General features: G+C 46.2%; 1 protein-coding gene across 3 annotated transcripts in view; it reads left to right on the forward strand.

Annotated features, from left to right (window-relative positions):
- LOC147107521 (OX-2 membrane glycoprotein-like) overlaps positions 1 to 24,491 on the forward strand; it is a 63,458-nt gene that overhangs the window by 4,908 nt on the left and 34,059 nt on the right. For all 3 annotated transcript variants that reach the window (XR_015080825.1, XM_086006594.1, XM_086006593.1), the window contains exons 2-3: positions 13,658 to 13,993; positions 15,785 to 16,084. Coding sequence is in view for 2 of the 3 variants with exons in the window: in XM_086006594.1 (XP_085862720.1) it covers positions 13,658 to 13,993; positions 15,785 to 16,084 (636 nt within the window). In the remaining variant the exon portion in view is untranslated. The remainder of the gene's footprint in view (positions 1 to 13,657; positions 13,994 to 15,784; positions 16,085 to 24,491) is intronic.

A 24,491-nucleotide genomic window follows, 5' to 3' on the forward strand; every position in this document is an offset into this window, starting at 1 on the left:
CAAAGCTGGGTGGGCGTGTGTGCTGTGAGGAGGATGCAGAGAAACTCCAGTGTGATTTGGACAGGTTGGGTGATTGAGCAGATGCATACATGGCAGATGCAGTATAATGTGGATAAATGCGAGGCTATCCGCTTTGGTGGTAAAAACAGGAAGACAGATTATTATCTGAACGGCAACAGATTGGGAAAAGGGGAAGTGCAACGAGGCCTGGGTGTCCTTGTGCACCAGTTGCTGAAAGTAAGCATGCAGGTGCAGCAGGCGGTTAAACATAGAAACATAGAAACAGAAGATAGGAGCATGAGTAGGCCATTCGGCCCCTCGAGCCTGCTCCACCATTCAATGAGATCATGGCTGATCATCCAAACTTAGTACTCTGTCCCTGCCTTCTCCCCATATCCCTTGATCCCTTTGGCCTTAAGAAATATATCTGACTCCTTCTTGAATATATTTAATGAATTGGCCTCAACTGCCTTCTGTGGTAGAGAATTCCACAGGTTCACCACTCTCTGGGTGAAGAAATTCCTCCTCATCTCTGTCCTAAATGGCTTACCCCTTATCTTTAGACTGTGACCCCTGATTCTGGACTCCCCCGCCATCGGGAATATCCTTCCTGCATCTAGTCTGTCTAGTCCTGTTAGAATTTTATATGTTTCAATGAGATCCCCTCTCATTCTTCTAAACTCCAGCGAGCATCTGCCCAATCACCCAACCTGTCCAAATCATACTGGAGTTTCTCGGCATCCTCCTCACAGCACACATGCCCACCCAGCTTTGTGTCATCTGCAAACTTGGAGATATTACATCTAGTTCCCTCGTCTAGATCATTAATATATATTGTGAATAGCTGGGGTCCTAGCACCGATCCCTGCAGTACCCCACTAGTCACTGCCTGCCACTCGGAAAAAGAGCCGTTTATTCCAACTCTTTGCTTCCTGTCTGCTAGCCAGTTCTCTATCCAAGTCTGTACCTTGCCCCCAATCCCATGTGCTTTAAATTTACACGCTAATCTCTTATGCGGGACCTTATCGAAAGCCTTCTGAAAGTCCAAATACACCACTCCACTGGTTCTCCCTTATCTATTCTACCAGTTACATCCTCAAAAGATTCCAGTTGATTAGTCAAGCACGATTTACCTTTTCAATTCAATTCAATTTTATTTTATTTGTCATATATGCAGCAGACGTGTGTACTGCACAATGAAATGTTGATTTGTACGAGTCCTCCAACATTGGAATAAATATGGCATAGCAATGATAAAAATACTAATAGAAATACAGTAATAATAAATAAAACAACAGTAATAAATAATAATAAATTATTCATTCATGAGTCTTATGGCCTGGTTGTAGAAGCTGTTTTGAAACCTGCTGGTACGAGACCGTATGCTTCGGTATCTCTTACCGGACGGGAGCAGGGCAAAGAGGTTGTGGCTGGGGTGGCTTGCGTCTTTGATGATTCTCAGGGCCTTCCCCCGGCACCTCTCGAGGTAGATATCCTGCACAGCAGGTAGTTTAATTCCTATAGTATGTTGTGCAGCTTTCACCACCATCTGTAGAGCCTTGCGGTCTGTAGCGGTGCAGTTGCCATACCAGGTAGTGATGCAGCCGGACAGGATACTCTCGATGGTGCACCGGTAGAAGTTAGTGAGAATCTGGGGGGCCATTCCAAATTTCTTCAGTCTCCTGCGGAAGAACAGGCATTGGCATGCCTTCTTGGTTACGACGTCGATGTGATGGGACCACGTTAAGTCCTCCGTAATGAGTACACCCAGGAATTTGAAGCTGCTGACCCTCTCCACCTCAGCCCCTTCGATGTAGATTGGGGTGTGTCCCTCCCCCTGCCGCTTCCTGTAGTCCACGATCATCTCCTTTGTTTTGCTGATGTTGAGGGAGAGGTTGTTGTACTTGCACCATTCTGCTAGGGCTCTTACCTCCTCCCTGTAGCCTGCCTCATCGCCATCTGTGATCAGGCCTACAACGGTAGTGTCATCAGCAAACTTGATGATGGAGTTGGAGTTGTGCGTGGCCACGCAATCGTGAGTAAACAGGGAGTACAGAAGGGGGCTGAGCACACAACCCTGGGGAGCTCCCGTGTTCAGGATCAGTGTGGAGGAGGTGTTACTGTCTATTTTTACCACCTGGGATCTGCCCGTCAGGAAGTCCAGGATCCAGTTGCATAGGGAGCTGTTAAGTCCTAGCTCACTGAGCTTGTTGACAAGCTTGGCGGGGATAATGGTATTGAATGCTGAACTATAATCAATGAACAACATTCTCACATAGGTGTTCCTCTTAACCAGGTGTGATAAGGCAGTGTGCAGTACAGTGGCGATGGCATCATCCCTAGATCTGTTTGGGTGGTAGGCAAATTGGAGTGGGTCCAGTGTGTCAGGTAGTAAGGAGCTGATGTGGGTTTTGACCAGCCTCTCAAAGCACTTCATGATGACAGAAGTGAGTGCTATGGGGCGGTAGTCATTTAAACAGGCTACTTTTGTTTTTTTGGGGACTGGAATAACCAACGTCATCTTGAAGCGGGTGGGGACTACAGACTGGTACAGTGAATGGTTCAATATATCCGTAAACACGGCTGCCAGCTGGTCAGCACATGCTCTAAGGACACGCCCAGGGATTCCATCTGGACCGGGTGCTTTGTGGTTTTGTAAATCCATGTTGAATTTGTCCGATCCTGTCACTGTTTTCCAAGTGCTCTGCTATTACATCTTTTATAATGGACTCTAGCATTTCCCCCACTATCGATGTCAGGCTTACCGGTCTGTAATTCCCCGTTTTCCCTCTACCACCTTTTTTGAATAGTGGGGTAATATTAACTACCCTCCAATCCATGGGAACTGTTCCAGAATCTATAGAATTTTAGAAGATGACCAGCAATGCATTTACTATTTCTAGGGCCACAACCTTAAGTACCCTAGGATGTAGATTATCAGGCCCTGGGGATTTACCGGCCTTCAATCCCGTCAATTTCCTTAACACCATTTCCCTACAAATACTGATTTCATTTAGTTCCTCCCTCTCATTAGACCCTATGTTCCCCGGGAGGTTATTTATGTCCTCCTTTGTGAAAACAGAGCCAAAGTATGTATTTAATTGGTCTGCCATTTCTTTGTTCCCCAATATAAATTCCCCTGATTCTGACTGCAAGGGACCTATGCTTGACTTCACCAATCTTTTTCTCTTCACATATCTATAGAAGCTTTTACAGTGAGTTTTTATGTTCCCTGAAAGCTTACTCTCATAATCTATTTCCCCCCTCTTAATTAATCCCTTTGTCCTCCTTTGCTGAATCCTAAACTGCTCCCAATCCTCAGCTTTGCTGCTTTTTCTGGCCAATTTATATGTCCTCTCCTTGGATCTTATGCTATCCCTAATTTCCCTTGTTAGCCACATTTGTGTCACCTTTTTTGTTTTATTTTTATGCCAAACAGGGATGAACAAATTCTGTAGTTCATCCATGCGATCTTTAAATATTTGCCATTGCCTATCCACCGTCAACCCTTTAAGTAACATTCCCCAATCAATCCTACCCAACTCGCGCCTCATACCATCATAGTTTCCTTTATTTAAATTCAGGACCCTAGTCTCTGAGTCAAATACTTCACTCTCCATCTTAATGAAGAATTCTATCATATTATGATCGCTCCGCCCCAAGGGGCCTCACACAACAAGATTGCTAATTAATGCTTTCTCATTACATAATACCCAGTTTAAGATGACCTGATCTTAAGTTGGTTCCTCGACATTTTGGTCCAGGAAACCATCCTGTATACACTCCAGGAATTCCTCCTCCACAGTATTGTTACTAATTTGGTTAGCCCAATCTATATGTAGATTAAAGTCACCTATGATAACTGCACACATCTCTAATTTCCCATTTAATTTCATCCCCAACCTCGGCATTACTGTTTGGGGGTCTGTATACAACTCCCACTAACATTTTCTGCCCCTTGGTATTTCTCAGCTCTGCCCATACAGATTCCACATCATCAGAGCTAATATCCTTCCTTACTATTGTATTAATCTCCTCTTTAACCAGCAATGCTACCCCACCTCCTTTTCCTTTTTGCCTGTCTTTCCTGAATATTGAATACCCCTGGATGTTGAGTTCCCAGCATTGGTCAAATGGTATGTTGACCTTCAAAGCGAGAGGATTCGAGTACAGGAGCAAGGATGCCTTGTTGCAGTTGTACAGGGCCTTGGTGAGATCACACCTTGAGTATTGTGTGCAGTTTTGGTCGCCTTATCTGAGGAAGGATGTTCTTGCCATGGAGGAAGTGCAGTGAAGATTCACCAGACTGATACCTGGGATGGCAGGAATGATATATGAAGAGAGATTGGGTCGATTAGACTTATATTCGCTAGAGTTTAGAAGAATAAGAGGGGATCTCATTGAAACTTATAAAATTCTAACAGGACTAGACAGACTAGATGCAGGAAGGATGTTCCCGATGGCAGGGGAGTCTAGAACCAGGGGTCACAGTCTAAGGATAAGGGGTAAGCCATTTAGGACTGAGATGAGGAGGAATTTCTTCACCCAGAGTGGTGAACCTGTGGAATTCTCTACCACAGAAGGCAGTTGAGGCCAACTTATTAAATAAAGTCAAGAAGGAGTTAGATATATTTCTTAAGGCTAAAGGGATCAAGGGATATGGGGAGAAAGCAGAGACAGGGTACTGAATTTGGATGATCAGCGATGATCTAATTGAATGGCGGAACAGGCTCGAGGGGCCGAATGGCGTACTCCTGCTCCTATCTTCTATGTTTCTATGTTTCTATGTTCACTATACTTCCAAGTTTTGTGTCATCTGCAAATTTAGAAATTGTGCCCTGTACTCCCAAGTCCAAATCATTAATATATGTCAAGAAAAGCAGTGGTCCAAGTACCGACCCCTGGGGGACACCACTCCAGTCCAAAAAACAACCATTCACCACTACTCTCTGTTTCTTGTCACTTAGCTAATTTAATATCCATGCTGCCACTGTCCCTTTTATTCTATAGGCTTCAACTTTGCTGGCCAGCCTATTATGTGGCACTTTATCAAACGCCTTTTGGAAGTCCATTTACACCACATCAACCGTATTGTGCTCATCAACCCTCTCTGTTACCTCATCAAAAAACTCGATCAAGTTAGTTAAACACGATTTGCCTTTAACAAATCCGTGTTGGCTTTCCTTAATTAATTCACACTTGTCCAAGTGACTGTTAACTTTGTCCCTGATTATCGTTTCCAAAAGCTTCCCCACTACCGAGGTTAAACTGACTGGCCTGTAGTTGCTGGGTTTATCCTTACACCCTTTTTTGAATAAGCGTGTAACATTTGCAATTCTCCAGTCCTAGGCACCACCCCCGTATCTAAGGAGGATTGGAAGACTATGGCAAGTACCTATGCGATTTCTTCCTTAACCTCCCTCAGCATCCTAGGATGCATCCCATCCGGCCCTGGTGACTTACCAATTTTAAGTTCAGACAGCCTTTCCAGTACCTCCTCTTTATCAATTTTTATCTCATCCAGTATCTCCACTACCTCCTCTTTCACTATGACTTTGGCAGCATCTTCTTCTTTGGTGAAGACAGATGCAAAATATTCATTTAGTACCTCAGCCATGGCCTCTGCCTCCATACGTAGCTCTCCATTTTGGTCCCTAACTGGCCCCTCCCCTCCTCTTACTACCCATTTATTATTTATATGCCTATAGAAAACTTTTGAATTCCCTTTTATGTTAGTTGCCAATCTATTCTCATACTCTCTCTTTGCCCCTCTTATTTTCTTTTTCACTTCCCCTCTGAACTTTCTATATTCAGCTTGATTCTCACTTGTATTCTCAACCTGATATCTGTCATACGCACTCTTTTTCTGCTTCATCTTACTCTCTATCTCTTTCGTCATCCAGGGAACTCTGGCTTTAGTTGCCCTACCCTTCCATCTCGTAGGAATGTACCTCAACTGCACCCGAACCATCTCCTCTTTAAAGGCAGCCCATTGTTCGATTACAGTTTTGCCTGCCAATCTTTGATTCCAAATTACCTGGGCCAGATCCGTTCTCAACCCACTGAAATTTCCCTTCCTCCAATTAAGTATTTTTACTCTAGATTGCTCCCTGTCCTTTTCCAAAGCTAATCTAAACCTTATGATACTATGATCACTGTTCCCTAAATGTGATCAACATGTGGAGCCGACTTATAGTTGATGATAATAAATCCCAATAATTCTGTATCTTTTAACAGCTTCAGTGAAGCTTTACTTCAAAGACACCACATTGCACATGTTCTTTGTAATAAACAATATGCAAAATTGCTGGTTGGTTTATTTTAGTCAGAACTGTTCCTTTAATATTTGATACATTCTGCCATGATGTGCAACCACATTATGCCTGTGAATAACTTCAAACACTGTAAGTGCAGTAATTATGCCTTATGTATAACTATTACCAAGATAATGGCAGGGTGAAGAAACTGTGGGAGAGAATTCCAGACAGAAGGGGTGTAGTGACTGAAAGAGCAGAGGGAACGAGGAATGAGCAGTAATCCAGTATCGGAGGAATAGAGAGTACATGAAGAAATGCACGACTGGACAGGATTGTTCAGACAGGGTTGAAGCAAGGCCAATTACTGCTACTTCCCAGGGCCACCATGGGGAAGTTAGTGGTAGACCTTCAGAAGGAACAACAACAACCCTGGCTTCTCCTGATAGAGGGAGAGGTCCTTATAGCACTTCCTCACTCTTCATGCGAGCCTAGGGTTGCCAACCATCCAGGAGTGACCTGGAGTCTCCAGGAATTAAAGATGAATTTTCTTGACACTGCTGAGAGCAATTCCAGGAGAAACAAATCATAGGGGCATTAAAAAATATGTATTTTTTAATTTTCCTGGAACACTTTAATTTATTAGTTCTAAAAATATTGGAGATGGGAAAAAGTCTATTTGACTGGGCGTGGTGAAACCACCAGAAATACGTCCAACCATGTTGGCAACTCTATTCCGGCCCTTGTTACCTTCTTGTGCCAATCTTCCCATCTTTGGGGCACTTCTGCTGCAGTAACTGCCCAGCCACCTCTTCTGCTGCAGCATCACTGGAATTTTGTGGCTGGACAATGGCGGGCTCCCTCTTGGTGGCGAGAATCCTGCCAGGAGCCCGCTGCGTATATGGGTTGAACCCCAAACCAGAAAACAGGGTGAGGTTTCCATTAGTGCCGGAGAGCCGAGTGGAAGTCCTGCTCCACTAGAAGGATAATCCCGGCCCCTATGTCCCAACTGGATAGGAAGCCAAAGACCTCTGATCTACCCCTAGCTTCTTGTGCTCAGGGATTGCCCAGTCGAGGTGCCAATGAAGGCTGCTACCTCGAATCAGAAACCTTCTACATAGAGTTATAAGTCAGAGCCATAACTGCACAGAAGGAAGCCATTCGGCCCATCGAGTCCATGCCGGCTCTCTGTAGAGCAATCCAATCAGTCCCATTCCCCCGCTCTATCCCAGTAGTCCTACAAGTTTATTTCCCTCAAGTGCCTATCCAGTCTCCCCTTGAAAACATTGAGTGTCTCTGCTTCCACCACTTCCATCGGCAGCGAGTTCCAGGTCCTCACCACTCGCTGCGTAAAAAAGTTTTTCTTCACATCCCCCTTGTATCTCTTGCCTAAAACCTTATAACTGTGTCCCCTAGTCCTTGTACCATCAACTAGTGGGAACAGCCTTTCCCCGTCTAGCCTATCCAAACCCGTCATAATCTTGTACACCTCTATCAAACCACCCCTCAACCTCCTTTGCTCTAATGAAAACAAATCCAACTTCTCCGAACTGTCCCTGTAGCTAAGATCCCCATCCCCGGAACCACTCTGGTAAATCTCCTCTGTACCCTTTCAAGGGCCATCACATCCTTCCTAAAGTGTGGTGACCAGAACTGGACGCAATACTCCAGTTGTGACCTAACCAGCGCTTTATAAAGGTTCAGCATGGTTCCTACACGGCCTGTTCAGCTAAGACCTTAGACTGTGCTCACATGAATGAAACAATTTCCAACATAATAGTTGTGAATGTCATTGGAATGTCTAAACAACCCCCAAGCTGAATTGGTGTGCAAGAAGCAGCATTTCTTCAGCTACCTCATCTGAATCTAATCCACATTCCAAGAAGCAGAGTGAGTTTGGATTTAATTCCTTGTGAGCTGAATTTAATATAAGAATATTGGACCGGAATTTGCGGTTGGGATGACGGCAAACTGTCAACGTTCGCCGTGATTCTGCCTTTGAAACTGACCACAACTTTGGGATTTGGCGCACACACAGGCTCATGCGGCAACCCTGAAGTTGCGGTCAGTCATTTGCAGCTCTGATACAGACAGCCCCACAGAGTCGGCAATCTGTGTCATCATCCAAAATCAGGGAAACTGACGAAAACATTGAACAACGCAGTAAGTACGCTGTTAAATGCCCCACTAAAAGTTAGACCCAAAAGGATTAGGTATAACTGGGGTTTTGACAGCGTTATTACTGCTAAACAAAATGTTTAGGGCCTGTTGAGCTAATATTAATTTTAAACAGTGTGAAATTTGTCCATTTTAATAAAAATTAAAAATTTTAAGAAACTTTAAAAAAATTTGTTTTAATTTTGACCATCTTTGTTTCAGGTTTGCCTTTACCCCATGTGAGAGCCCCAACCTTTACTTTGCGCCTTTCTAACATTAAAAAGGTTAGAATTTTAAGAGCTTATTCACTTCCTTGGTCACTGTTTGAGAATTCTGTATTTTGATTGGCTGCTCAGACAGCTTGTTGATGTCACAGCAGTTCACACAAGGGGATCCCACTATACTTCGTTGATTTGAATTTGGAAAACTCGAAGTTCTCGACACAAGGATCATGAGATCCTTGTGCAAAGCGTACTTCAGGGCCAGCAGCTTCGCTTCTGACCGCAAATTCCAGGCCATTATCTTAATACTAGCTGGAGTGCCCGGCGGTGCCGAGGGTTTTTTTTGAGGGCATGTTGTTGTTGGAAGAGAGAGAGACTGGGGGGAGAAGAGAAGAGACTGGGGGGGAGAGAGTGACTGGGAGGAAGGGGGGGGAGAGAGCGACTGGGGGGGAGAGAGAGAGAGAGAGAGACTGGGGGGAAGAGAGAGAGAGAGAGACTGGGGGGGAGAGAGAGACTGGGGGGGAGAGAGCGACTGGGGGGGAAGAGAGAGAGAGAGAGACTGGGGGGAGAGAGAGAGAGGGGTAGGGAGAGAGAGAGAGAGAGAGACTGGGGGGAGAAGAGAGAGATGGGGGGGAAGAGAGAGAGAGAGAGACTGCTGGATTTAGTTCGGGATTAGCCTGGAGAGAGAGGGGGGGAAGGAGCCGCCTCAGGCCTGGCCCGATGGACCCCTGTGAAGGAAGGAAGGAAGGAAGAAGTCGAGCTCTCCCTCCCTCTCCCACCCCCTCACTCTTTCCCTCCCTCACCCTCTCTCTCTCCCTCCCCCTGTCTCTCCCTGCTTCACTCCCTCTCTCCCCTCCCCTCTCCTCTCCCTCCCTGCCCCTCTCCTCTCCCTCCCTCCCCCTCTCCTCCCCCTCCCTCCCCCTCTCCTCACCCTCCCTCCCCCTCTCCTCACCCTCCCTCTCCTCTCCCTCCCCCTCTCCTCTCCCTCACCCCTCTCTCTCTCCCTCCCCCTGTCTCTCCCTGCTTCACTCTCTCTCTCTCCCTCCCCCTCTCCTCTCCCTCCCTGCCCCTCTCCTCTCCCTCCCTCCCCCTCTCCTCTCCCTCCCCTCACCCTCCCTCCCCCCTCTCCACACCCTCCCTCCCCCTCTCCTCACCCTCCCTCCCCCTCTTCTCACCCTCCCTCTCCTCTCCCTCCCCCTCTCCTCTCCCTCCCCCTCTCCTCTCCCTCCCCCTCTCCTCTCCCTCCCCTCCTCCTCTCCCTCCCCCCTCCGCCTCTCCTCTCCCTCCCCCTTCTCCTCTCCCTCCCCTCCCTCTCCTCTCCCTCCCCCCACCTCTCCCTCCCTCCCCTCCTCTCCTCTCCCTCCCCCCTCTCTCTCCCTCCCCCCCTCCTCTCCTCTCCCTCCCCCCCTCTCCTCTCCCTCCCCCCTCTCCTCTCGCTCTCCCTCTCCTCTCCCTCCCCCTGTCTCTCCCTGATTTCCTCTCTGTCCCTCCCTCCCCCTCTCTGTCTGCCTTTCCTGAGAGCCCGGCCACGGTGAGCCGAAGCCCCCGTGTGCGGATCAGCGGCTCAGGGTCGGCCGGTGCGTGGCCTAGCACGTGAGGCCCGGCCGGACTCATCTTAGCTGAGGTCGCGCTCCGGGCCGCCGCCGATGTTGACGCATGTGCTGACTCCCACCCCACCAGCCTTTACTAAGATGGCAGTGATGGCTATGCTCAGCTCAGTCCCGCGCCGCCAGCCTTTACCAAGATGGCGGCGATCACGGGGCGGGCCCAGTGGGACGGGTGGTGCCTAGCTCGGGCGTGGTTGGCGAGGCGAGGCCAAGGCTTCGAGGCCTGCAGGTGGGGTAACCCTCCAAGGTTGCGGTGCCCGGCGGAGGCAGCGATTCAAGAGGAAAAAAAAGGGTGAAAGGTAGGAAAATGAATCAGCTTAGAAAAAATATTTACAAATTAATTTACTTTTTTTAAAAACAATTTCCCCTCCACACACACAGGAAGTGGGAAAAATAAACACACAGAAAGTGGGAAAAATAAATCAATAGTTAGAAATCAAGATGGTGGCCATTCACCTCAGCTCAGAAAGATTAGGCCCGCCCACACACAAAATGAACCCCCCCCCCCCGTGATACACCGATTGGTCAACCATCACGTCACTCAACGCTAATGAGCGGAATTTTGCCGTTTCTTGAACCTTTTTTGTATACTGTTGGAACAATTTTTGTCTGACCAAAAAGTAAATATGCCTATTAGACTCCCCTAATGATAAGCTTTCTTTTGATATAACATAGGTGTTGGTAGGCTCTATAACTTTTGATTGTATAGCCGGACAGACAGACAAACAGACAGACAAACTCTTTTATATATATAGATAAATAAATTAATTCAAAATCCCTCCTAGGCCAAATATTAAAAATCCTGAAATGTGACATATTCCTCAGATATTTTTGGCTAGAAATTCATTATAGCCCAGGAATGGGTCATATAATTAGAAAAGTTGGAGAATTAGCGCCAGGCGCTAATGCTTTAGACTCTACGCAAAATTCATGCTCACTGCTCAAAGAAATGATTGGAGCGCTAATTCAACTCTTAAAGCCCAAGCTCATTGGATTTACACTAAAAGGGTGGACCAATATCAGGTGCAGTCTAATCGCAAGCCATCATTGCTACAGGCTTTTTTCAGTTGTTAAAGGGGAGGTTCATTGATGCTGCAGAACTTCAGTCTCAGCATTGCTGGCTGTGCAGCTGCCTCAGCAAGCAACAGCTGGTCAAGAAGAAGGAGCCAGATGACTGAAGCAGCTGTACTCGTGGCAGATCCACGCCCCAGGGAGAGAGGCCACAGATTCTGCGATCAAGCATTGGAGGCGTTGGTGTTCGCTGTGGAGAGATGAAGGGTGGTGCGCACCATGGAGGCCATCATTTCCAGTCTGCAAAGGATGGTGGACTCTCAGAGAAACTGTGGTGACCCAGGCCTGATGCTGCATGTGATGGGCGATCTGGCAGCTTCCATTGCAGCACAGGCGGAAGCGATGCAACGTCTTAATGTTGTAATGCTTGGTGGCATCCAATCTTAGACTACTCTCATGCAGTCTCAGCTTGATGCCACGCAAGCTCTGACTGCTGCCATCATGGCTGGGTCTACCACCGTCGACCAGGGCTTTGACGGTGTTGTATTAGGCCAACAATCTGTGCTCCAATAGGTTGCTAGGGATGCTGAGGTGCTGCCCCGGAGGAGTGGCAGTGAGCCAGTGGAGCAGAACCTGATGTCCTCTCTCATGATGACAGCATTCCTGCTCCCACTACTGCCACTCCGCCATAGCCCTTGTCACTGCCTGTCATCCAGCCAGCCCAGACTGCTGCCATCCACGCTGAGGTGGTGCAGTCTACAGCCAGGCCTTCCAGGCCCAGAGCTGGTCGAGTGTGTCCTACAAGGCCAACTGAAGTCTCTTGCATGGACACTCAGCAGCCTTCCACCAGCCCTGCTGCAGCCACTGGGCCAACACTTCGTAGGAGCACTAGAGTAGGCAAAAGCACAGTAACAAGGGGCACTAAGGGATTGCACAAGTCGCTCTGATCTGAAGCTTGAGGTCTGGTTGCAGGAGGTGGCAGTGTTCTGTGACTACCTCCTTGGTGAAGCGGAGCCTTCTAATACACTGCTCCTCACTTAATTGTAAGTAGGAGAAGTGCTCTCGGAATACCCTCGGAGGGTAAGGTAACCCTGATGGCCCTCCTCCTTCCTCTGGCCACATGTTCCAGTCTTTCTCACTGCCTTTGCTCCTTCCACTGTAGGTCCTGGAGGGCAAGGTCAACTGCCAGTACAGCCCCATTAATGTAACCAAGTGTAGCAGTTTGATTTTTTGAAGAACAAATGTAGCTACTTTTTGGTTGCCACAATGCTTCTGATACTAAATAACATTGAAATAACAGAATGAGACTGCTGCACTATGTGAAACTGACAAGAAAGCACTGAAACTCCACTAACCTACAGCTGCGACTCATTACTGATGATCCCTTTAAATAATGTCCCTGGAGCCAACTTCCTGCTGCTTCACACCAGCTCTCCCTGTCATTATTTCCTCCAGGCGCTAAGGTAGGTGGCGACAATCAATTTAGCAGATTGGGTGCTGAGTGAGCGTTGCACACTCACTGATGTCATGATCCACCTAGTGCTGAGGCTCCCGGCGATAACTGTAAGTGGTGGTGCTATGGGGGCGCAGGATTTGGCGTACAGCATTGGATTCGCCTCGCCCTGGCAATAATGCTCTAGTGCCCTATTAGTGCCTTCTGCTGCCGCTAACGGGAGGTGCTAAGGTACTGAATTTTTGCCCCTTTTACTTTAAGTAAAAAGACTGATCTGTTCTAAATTTATTCCCCTCTATAGGTGACTTCTGAATTTTAGAAGACATGGGGCTTATTCAATAACTCTCCTCTCTGGCAACTTAGAAAAAATATTGAAAATAAATCTCAATCTCAATCTATCATTAAACAGCATGCTGAAATTGCATACATTAAAAGTGCTTTACAGCCAATTTAGTACTTTTGAATGTACTCACTGTTGTAATGTAGGAAATGCAACAGCCAATTTGCACACAGCAAGTTCCCACAAACAGTAATGTGATAATGACCAGATAATCTGCTTTAATAATGTTGGTTGAGGGATCATTATTGGCCAGGACACTGGGAAAACCTCTCCTGCTCTTCGAATTGTGCCATGGTATATTTTATGTTCACCTGAGAAGGCAGACAGGGCCTCGGTTTAACATTTCATTTGAAATACGAACACCTCCGACAGTGCAATGCTTCCTCAGTACTGCACTGGGAGTATCAGGCTAGAGTTATATGCTCAAGTCTCTGGGGTGGGATTTGAACCCACAACCTTCTGACTCGGAGGCCAGAATGCTACCACCGAGCCGCGGCTTACACAATAGGCCATTGTCATTTGTAAAACTCCAAATACTTTAGAGATAAATGCTTTACAGAAAATGTTTGTGGAACAATTGATGTGTTTTACTATATTCTAATTTCATTTCACAGGAAAAGATCTGAATGTGGAGACACAGGAGAATATAACAGCAGTTTTAGATGGAAATGTTACCTTCAGCTGTACTACACATTTAAAAGAAATTCTACAGGTCACCTGGCAAAAGTTAAATGGTCAATCTGCGGATAATGTCGCTACATTTAATGAAAAGTATGGATACAATGTAATTGGGTCATTTAGTGGTAGAGCTGCTTTCAGACAGTCAGAGTTGCAAGTGTCCACCATTGCACTGTCTGGAGTGAGGCTTGAAGATGAAGGATGTTATCAGTGTCTCTTTATTACATTTCCAGAAGGATCAAACATTGGGAAGACCTGCCTCACTGTACATGGTAAGACAGATACAAATAAGAACATAAGAAAGCTTGGAAGTGAAAAAGGCTGCTCAGCTCACCAAACTATCTCCTTGCACAGTCCATACATGACTACTTCAATCACAGACTGTCTACTCACCCAAGATCTCTATATTTTCTTTCTAATCCTCATGTAAATTAAACAGATCTATTAATATATCTACAGCTCTCAGTCCCTAATCTTAACAGTTATTTGACCCAGTTTCTTTATAATGGTATCAATTGACCTTGAAGTAATACCTTTTCTGGGAGTTGGTTCTACATATCTACTATCACACGTCGAAAATGTAATCTTGCCCGAAACTTGTGAATTCTGTGCTTGCTGTTTGAGCTAAATAGCCTATTTATGCCTATCTTATCTTTACCTTTCATTACTCTAAATCACAAAGATTAAACTACAATTCAAGTCTTGAAGATTGCGTACATTGTCTATTTGTATTGAAAATTATATGTAAATGAATTTCTCGATTCTGGCTTACATGTAATGATTTGATTAGAATTTCAGATTTTTGATATCCCATGAAGTAGAATATACAGCTGAGCAGTGGATCAGAAGTTTTCAACAATTTACTGCTCATCAGTTTAAGTGGACTATGGGTGGAATGTTTCTCGGTTATGTGCCAGAGTGCATAGCATAGTATGTTTAAAAATCATTTTAATTTCCCAGTAGAAAACCACCATATATTTCTCTGGGAATTGGTTCTACATCTCTTGCCCAAAACTTGTAAATTCTGAGCTTGCTGTTTGAGCTAAATAACCTATTTACGCCTATCTTATCTTACGCCATGTTGGAACCTTCAGCGCCCATTTTTCCTCTGAAAAATGGGCGTTGCGCAATCTAATTTCTAGGCCAAGTAGTCTACATCAAATTTTTCATAGAGTTATAAAGCCTTTCTTTAGAAAATTGTCTAAACATTACAAGTGATTATAAGTTATTGGCCCGGATTTTCCGGGGCCTATGACTGCATACACATAGCGTACTCAGTCATAAGTGCCCCGCAAGTTCTGGGTTTCCGCATGCAATGCACAGGCGCAAAAACCTGGAACTTGTGATCTGTCAAGTTACAGCTTGAGAGATCATATGATTCTGAAGGAAATGGACATTCACTGGCGCAGGATTGGACTATTTGCCCAACTACTGCCCAGCAAATGCCCATGAAACTCTTATGCCTGGTAAAAGCCAGCGTAAGGCCTTCTTTTACTAGCGTAAGGGTTTAAATAAATATTAAAATACATTTAAAAAAATCATTTAAACATTCAAAAACCTTTAAAATGAGTTTAGGTTAGTTTAAGCCCCTTTAGAAATGTTTACATTTATTTTTTGAAAATAAAATTATTGTTTTAAATGTTTAATTAAATTGTATTTTAATTAATTTTAAACATGTGATGATTTATTTTTATTTAGGTTGTGTGAAAATTTATTTTTATGTGATTCTTATGGGGATTCCGTACGTAAATGAAATCTGCATAAGCATAATGGGAATCCCCCTTTTTGATTGGTTGGGCTGGCCCACATGATCCCAGGGACGCTTGCGAACTGCATGTGCCCCTGGGATACGTGGGCCTTTGCACAGGCATGTGCCTGCAGACCCAGGAGTGCGAGTCTTTGTAGGTCCGGGGCCATCAGGTAAGTACGGATTTTACTTGCGGTTCAAAGGCATTCGCCCGCGGGAAGCCTCCAACTGCAATTTCAGGTCCAATGTAATTAATGTAATTGGATTTTGGTTCTGAATCATCAGTACTCTTTTTAAATTCCTTTTCCTTTTACAGTAATACCTGATGTTCATTTGGACTTGTATTCCATCCCTGTTTCTGAGAGTTCTGAACTGTTAGTAGTGACCTTCTCCTCTACGGGAAAGCCGGCTCCAAAGATTGCTTGTAATGTAACAAGTAACGTGACTGGAGAAGCAACTGAATCTGTAATTGTAAACTCCAATGGAACAGTGACTGTCACCAGTAACTTCACAGTGGTGTCAGCTGAGTCTGTCTCAGGTGCAGAGGTGATTTGTGTGATGAATCATCCAGCAACTAATACAGAAATAGTGAAGACCTTCACATTAAGACAACATTGTAAGTATGATGCTTATGTCCGTTATGTCAAAATTCAGCACCTAGTTAACTTAATTATCAATCAAACTACCACATTCCAAATACCACACGTCTATTAATCATCTATCTATTTTTATTATGTGGAACGCTTCATTGCAGCTATTACCATTAGTAATGATATCCATGTGTTAAAACAATCTAAAACACATCTACATTTTTAATCATGTCAGAGTGGTGTCGTGGCATAATACTGAAGCTCAGTTCTCAATACATAGTTAAAACAGGCTGAATTATGTCCCTTGTTGAATTATTAATATGTTGATAGATTGTGCAGTCTTTAAAAGTGGGCCTTCTATGTTTCTGTGTTTCTTGGGATGGGACAGCTGCTGCTACTGTTAAAGTGAAGGAAACTGGCAATTCTTGACAATTGAAGATTTTTCAGAATATTTTGATCGTACCACAACAGCTACTTGTTTTTGGGGCCATATTTAAAGGTGAATCCTATTCTGGCCTTAATAACTGCGACCTCAGTAAGATTCAAATACAGGAAACTTTCTGGTATCTGGCATGGACGGGACCGACGTGGTGCCGGTTCATCAACAATTCCGGATAACCGAACGCTGTAGTAAAAGATACAGAGCTCAGAGCTCCGTATAAAGCAACAAACCCTGTTGGTTAGCTTCAAAACAATCGGCACAAGTTGCAAGCGTGTTGATCGATTGTTGATAGATTGTGCAGTCTTTAAAAGTGGGCCTTCTATGTTTCTGTGTTTCTTGGGATGGGACAGCTGTTGCTACTGTTAAAGTGAAAGAAAATGGCAATTCTTGACAATTGAAGATTTTTCAGAATATTTTGATCATATCACAACAGCTACTTGTTTTTGGGGCCATATTTAAAGGTGAATCCTATTCTGGCCTTAATAACGGCGACCTCAATTAAGATTCAAATAGTACTTAATTTGCATATAAAAAGAGAGGTGCTATAATCTCATTTAAAGACTGTACACATCAAGTGAACTACATTATTAATATCAATGAGTTAGATAAAAACAAAAATTGCTGGAAATACTCAGCAGATCAGGTAGTATCTGTGGAGAGAGAAACAGAGTTTACATTTCAGATTGATGACCTGTCATCAGAACTCTATTGTCTGCTGTGCGAGTGAAGTCTCCTGGCCAAAGAAGTGGGCGCGGAGGCAAAGGCAGTGGAAGAAGATCTTGGCATCATGTTGAGCTTGAAATTCATTGAGGTGGGGGCATAAGGGGATGAAGCTGAGGCCTTTGCTGAGGTCTGATCATTCAGGGTCACAGAGGGGAAGGTCAGAGGGGATAGTGAAAATGCGACAAGAGGTGAAATTGGAAGGAGGGATGGGGTCAGAAGAAAGTGAAGAGGAAGAAGGATCAGGAGGGGGGTTGGTATCTAAGAGTCATTGAAGCTTGCAGTCCTTGACACCTGAAAGGAAGAAAACAAAGCCGGAATTTTCTTTACCTGGGTGGGTCAGGTGAGGGCGGTCGGTGTGGCAGGTTGCGACCCCATTCTTGCTTCCATCCTGCTGCAGAAATCGACTTTGCACTAATGGGGCCTATTAAGCCCACCCTGTGCATTACCCGGCCCTATTAAATGGTGCAGATCTGATGATGTCAGCGATGACGCATTTTCAGCTGGGCTATTTCTTCTTCTCTTCTTCTTAGGCAGTCCCTCAGAACCAAGGATGACTTACTTCCACATTAAAAATGAGTTCTCAGGTGACTGATGAGTCCAATGCGGGACCTACAGTCTCTGTCACAGGTGGGGCAGATGGTGGTTGAAGGTGCGGGTGGGTGGGGTGCTTGGGTTGACGTGTGCTCCTTGTGCTGCTTGCGCTTGGCTTCCGCTTGCTCCCGGCGAAGAGACTCAAGGTGTTCGGCGCCTTCCCGGATGCTTCTCCTCCACTTTGTGCGGTCTTGGGCCAGAGATTCCCAGGTGTTAGTGGGGATGTTACACTTTTTCATGGAGGCTTTGAGGGTGTCCTTGAAGCGTTTCCTCTGCTCACCTGGGGCTCTCTTGCCATGTCGGAGCTCCGAGTACAGCGCTTGTTTTGGGAGTCTCGTATCGGGTATGCGGATGATGTGACCCGTCCATCGGAGCTGATCGAGCGTGGTCAAAGCTTCGATGCTGGGGATGTTGGCCTGAGCAAGAACACTGAAGTTGGTGCGCCTATCCTGCCAATGGATTTGCAGGATCTTGCAGAGACAGTGTTGGTGGTACCTCTCCAGTGTTTTGAGGTGCCTGCTGTACATGGTCCATGTCTCTGAGGCATACAGCAGGGCAGGTATCACTGCTGCTCTGTAGACCATGAGCTTAGTGCCGGGTTTGAGGCCCTGGTCTTCAAACACTCTTTTCCTCAGGCAACCGAAGGCTGCACTGGCACACTGAAGGCGGTGTTGGACTTCGTCATCGATGTCTGCCTTTGTTGACTGGGATATTTAAAGGAGTCATGGCCACATTGCATTTGAAGGTTCACCTAGGAGTGTGCAGGCACTGCAATGGAGGTTTTGATTGCTTCAAACACTTGGAGACATGACTGCACAAAGACAGAGGACTGCACCCAGGTTCTCTGATGAGCCCTCCATATGCTTGTGGAGGGAGCCAGAGCACGCAGGGAGGTCCTCTTCCCTTCGAATGAGTGGAAGAGACCTCTCCAGGCGACAAAAAGAGCCTGGCTCAAAATTGCAGAGGAGGTCAACAGCAGGGATGTGTTCAGGAGGACCTGGGTGCAGTGTTGGAAACATTCCAATGATCTCAGTAGATCAGGAAAGGTGAGTATAAAACCACATTCAACATCATCCTGCTGTCCCCATCACTCTGTCTTCCCAACCCTACTCCAGTACATCCTTACTCACACCAACATACTTTGCACGTCCACCCATCTCTCTCTCTATATATCTACAATATCACATCCCCATCTGACAAGCCACCCTCATCCTAATGCAATCATACCAACTAACAACACACAAGGAGGCTACTTGACATTGCCACCCCACTCCATCATAGTCACCCTCTAAAGGTGTAACCCATCCATTCCTTACACTCATTCCATCACTCTCACTCAACCTTCTCTTCTTTCCCTCCTTGCAGGAAAAGAGAGTGCACAATAAGAGGGAGAGAGAGAGAGAACTGGAGGTGGCCCTCCATCATTTGCCACCCTCACAACAGCAGAGGAGGCTGCATTAGAAGTATCGGGAGTGACCGAGCAGCTGGAGGTGGGTGACGGAGAGAGGGGAACATCTCAGAAACCTGGTGACAGAATTACATATCATGCAGCTACATGGCATACAGCAGTCACTCATATGGGGACAGATGTCATCAGCCACTGAATGGTCATCATGTGGATAATGGCATATATACATACACCTTCTTCATATGGCATATCTAACTCATCTCTTTACTCTCCCACAGGTCCATCAAGAGCACCTCCCCCTCCCCCCACCCCCGAACTGTCCAGGAGGAAGAGAATGATGACTCCTCAGAGGAGCCTTCAGCCTCTGAGGGCGCAGTGCCACCAGACACAAGCACACCCAGCATCAGCGCAGAGACGCACACCTCGGTGGGTCCTATGCGAGATAGAGTAGTGTTGTCACCTGGTCTGTCACAAGTCACAAGTGAGCAAGAGCAGATGGTGGAAACAGGGACAGCAATGGAGACTCCTTGCCCAAGGGCGCAGGACGCTCCCAGCTCTGCTCAGCTGCATGCAGACACTGAGCTTCAGGGGCCATCCAGAAAGAGGGCGATCCTGGAGGTGCAGGAAGATGTGGAGGAGGCTTTGACAGGTTTTGTGACCACAATGTCTGCAAATGTTCAGAGAATGGAGGAATCCATCTCCAACATGAGCACCACCATGTCGCAGGTGATGGCGACTGTAGGCTCTTCCATGGAAAGGATGGGCACCTGCATGGAGCAGCTAATGCGCCACTCACAGGAGCACATGGTCTCTGACATAAGAAATCTACTAGGCACTTGGTCTAAGCGTTAAACAAAGCTTTAATCAACATGGAGGTCTAGTTGTGTCCTTCACTAGTTCCTGTTAAGAATGCCCTGCACAAGCTGAGCCCGTGCCCGAATATTTATACTCTCCCTGGACAGCGCCACCCGCAGGCTGCTCAGTATTATTTCATAAGCCTTTCTTCATGTCAGTCTCTATGGAGAATAGATGGCTATCTATGGAGAATAGATGGCAGATGCTCATAGATCTCCTGTCTAGGAGGGGTGTCAGTGTAAACGTGGGTCCTCATGGCCCCACTGATGTGCAGCAAGGTGCTCTCCAGCTCCTTGCTAGGAGGGAAGTGCGGGTGGCCCATGAGAGGGATGATGGTGAGAGGGGACATGGAAGTGTGGGCTCCTCTCATAGTGCTCACACTTCTCCCCCATTGCCACCCCCTCAGTCAGAGCCCCAGATGCCTCCTCGGACAGCGATGACCAAGTCTGCCCCTGCACAGTTGCAGGAGTAGCAGACTTAGGCAGGGTCATCACAGGCTCCAAAACCCAGAGGACATCCGCCAAGCATGTCTAAGCAGTCACAGCAGGGAAGTGCGCAGGCTGTCTCTACCTCTGCTGAAGCCATAGGGGTAGCAACTTATGGAAGCACACGTAAGGGAAAGATGACACAAAAGTAGATTCCCAAGGGTAGCCACTTGGGTGTTTTATTCAATGTTAATGTCAAGTTTACATTAATGTGATGTCAACCATAAAAATCTTTATTTTCACCACTTTCCAGTCTTGGACAAATTGGTGTGCACCTTTGGAAGTAGCTTAGTGAGTTGTAGTGAATGGTGAGACATAATTCTACCTCCAGCAATGGTGGTCAGTGCGAAAGGAATGGCTTGGTCATTGTAGAGATCCTTTATGGTGTTGCTGTGGGGTGGTGCCAACCTGGTGCAGCATGTGGCAGCCATATGGGTGTAATGCAGAAAGTTTAGTAAATCTGGCCATGATGAGGCCGTCCCTGGCCTCCCAGGCAGCAATGTGCTTGGGTGCTGGTGGGATTTGGACCGCAGATTCCTCCAGCTCCTGTTCCTCCTCGTCGTCCAGCTGATGCTCCTCCTGTTCCTCCTCCTCCTCTTACTGCTCCTCCTCCTCTGAAGAGACTGTGCTCAGTGCCTTGCTCTTCCTGCAGTGCTAATCCTCGTTGCTGTGCTATGTTGTGCAGGGCGCAGCAGACCACGAAGATTCTGGAGACCCTGGCTGGTGCATGCTGAAGGGCTCCTCCAGATCTATCAAGGCATCTGAAGCGCATTTTGAGTATGCCTATTGTATGCTCTATGACACATCTGGTGAAAATTTGGCTTTCATTATATCTCTCCTGGGCCTTAGTACTTGGCCTCCTCATGAGCCACGCCTTCAGTGGATAGCCCTTGTCTCCAAGCAGCCAGCCATAAAGTCTGTTTGGAGGAGCGAAGAACTGAGGGAGGGTGGATTGGTGAAGGACTGAAAGCATCATGGCAGCTGCCAGGGAATTTGTCACACACATGCATGATGATCTTCCTATGGTTGCAAACCAGCTGCACATTAAGGGAGTGAAAGCACTTGTGGTTGACAAAGACTCCTGGGTGAAGATGAGGTGCCCTGATGGTCACATGTGTGCAGTTGATGATGCCCTGCACCCGGGGGAAGCCAGCCAGAGTGGCAAAGCTGAGCGCCCACTCAGTAACACTGGCTTCATTGGTGGCAAAGTTGATATAATTGGCTGATTTGTCAAAGAGGGCATCAGTGACCCATGTGATGCATCTGTGGGCAGCCGACTGTGAGATGCCGCAAATGTCTGCTGCAGATCCCTTAAGGAGTCTGAAGCAAAGAAGTTGAGGGCTCTGGTGACTTTGACAGCCACTGGTAAGGCATGTCCACCCGCTCCTCTGGGCTGCAGGTCTTACTCGAGCAATGTGCAAATGTCTACGATGACCTGGTGCGATAGCCTGAGCCTTGTTTGGCACTGCTGCTCCATCATGTTGAGAAAGCTCATCCTCTGCATGTATACCCTGTGTTGGGGGTACCGCTTTTGACATGGTGCAGCCCTGCGCTGATGCCCTCTGTCCTGTGCAGCATCAGGTGGTTGAGGGGAAGGTTGGTGGTGTTGTTGGTGCTGCTGGTATTGGGGCTCATTGTGGTCCGAATCTAAGGACCAAGGTGAGACAGTATAAAAGGCACCCATGCTGATGGAATAGATGGCAGGTTAAGTAGAGATGAGAGAAGCAATCTGTCAATGGTGTAATAGGTTCTACCAATCAGGTGAGACTGGATGGTGACTTTGCTGCAAACACTTGCAGCCTGTAGAAAGCTAAATCTGTGCTGAGAATGCAGTCAGCAACAGCTTCTGCCTGAGGAAAGTGATCAGCTGTGAGGTGGGAGCTTTTATAGTACATTTCATGCTGTCAACTAATCAAATGGAGCAATGGCCACTCAACTCCCACCTCAGGCTGACAGACGTGGTATTCCGAGCTGCGTGAATCCCGTGGTCAGTCAGGGAAAAATGAAACGTAGGTTGAAAAAGGCGCTTAAGGGTCTGACAACAAGATAATAACTTGAATTAGGTCGCCTGTCTCTGCCGTTATGGTCGCTGCTGCACTGGCAAACGCTCCCGAGGAAAAGGCGTGTGGGGGCGGGATGATGGCGGGTTCCCGACCCGCTCCAACTCATTTCAAATTTCCCACCCGACCCGCCTCCGATCACACCCGCGCGGACCCGCGTGTTTTAACGAGCCAGATGAGGCAGATGCTAAAATGGAACTAAGGCTGCTGCTGAAGGTCAAGTTCTGATGAAAGGTCATCAACCTGAAATGTTAACTCTGTTTCTCTCTCCACAGATGCTGCCTGACATGCTGAGTTGTGTTTTTGTTTCAATTAGTTAAATTAGTTAAATGACTGGCAGACACCCAACAATCATATGACAATCATAAAAAAAAATTTCTGAGAAATGTGAAAGGGGCCCATAAAGATGAAGCATCCCATGTGAGTACACAGCTGGCTGAGGTGAATTTGTGTGTGTGCCAAGAAATAACATAAAGCAGGTACTTCAAGCAGCAATCTTCTTCAAGATGTTGAATTGTTTCCTCATCTGGGAAGAAGATCTCTTAACAGTAGAAATTGCATTGGCCTGATCTACCACCTCTTCCCATGCAGCCCTGAGAGATGGTTTTTGAGGAGGGTGATCACTTACAGCCAAAAATGGCAGCACTCCTTTGCATCACTTCCATCAGCATAATTTCCAGGGCTCTGTCTGTTAAAAAAAGCCATTCCTCCTGGGCACTTGCAAACTCCAGGCTTGTTCTCCAACAAATCTAGCACAAAAATCAAGGTACTAAAATCTCCTTCACACGAAGTACAGATGGCTCTTTAAGGAACTGCATCTCGATTTTTAATCTCCTGCTCTGGATTCCCCCCTTCCCCAGGGCCTCCACACTCACAGTGCTTGTCCCAATCTGTACTTTATGTAATTGAGGGAACCTCAAAAAATCCCAGGTGCATTTCAGTGTCCACCGTCATTCTGCGCCTCCTAGGCCCAGCAAACAATATTTTAAAATTTGCTTAACGAAGGCTCCCTTGTCTTTGCAATCATACAATTGACAGGATTACATTAGGAAGAAGTTAGATCTTGGCTTAAGTTCTGACATTCGCTTTGTCTTCTGATAAACAAAATTCTTTGAAAAGTTTATTAATCTTAAGGTACGGAAGTCAGTGGAGGGGGGAAAAAGGATTTCCTTTTCAAACAAAAACAGACTTCTGGCATTAGATGTACATTTTATAAATTTCTGAGTAACTCATTGGCACCAGTTCTGTGATAGGAAGGAGCTGTACCGATGGGGCGGGCTCCACCTTAACTAGGTTGGGACCCGTGTCCTAGCGGAAAGGGTAAATAGGGAGGTGGCAAAGGCTTTAAACTAATAAGGGGGGCGGGATCTACAAGAAATGTAAGCAGCCTAAATATAAACAAAACAGGAAAAGTGAGCATAGGAAAGAATAAAGTAAGGGAGGACATTGACAGCAAGGGAGCAAATGGAGTTATAGAACAGGAGTCTAAAAAGATGGTTAACCATAAAGTGAGAGGAAATCCTATTAAAAATGAGTTAAACTGTCTGTACAGCAATGCACACATAATAAAACAGGGGAGCTGTGAGGCAATCATGTATTGGGAGGAACCAGACATAATCGGGATTACTGAGACATAGCTACAGAAAAATTAGGACTGGGAATTAAACATTGCAGGGTGTAACATATTTAGAAAAGATAGAGATAGGAAAAGGGGAGGTGGAGTAGCTGTACTTACTAGGGATAACATAATGGCAGTAGAAAACAGGGACGAAGATGTTGGCAAGACAAAAATAGAATCCATATGGATAGAGATAAAAGATAATAAAGGATCAATCACACTAATAGGCGTAGTCTACAGACCACCTAATA

Source organism: Somniosus microcephalus, chromosome 14 (genome assembly GCF_052327205.1).
Source record: "Somniosus microcephalus isolate GS21.2 chromosome 14, FLI_Smic_1.0, whole genome shotgun sequence".
NCBI lineage: Eukaryota > Metazoa > Chordata > Chondrichthyes > Squaliformes > Somniosidae > Somniosus > Somniosus microcephalus.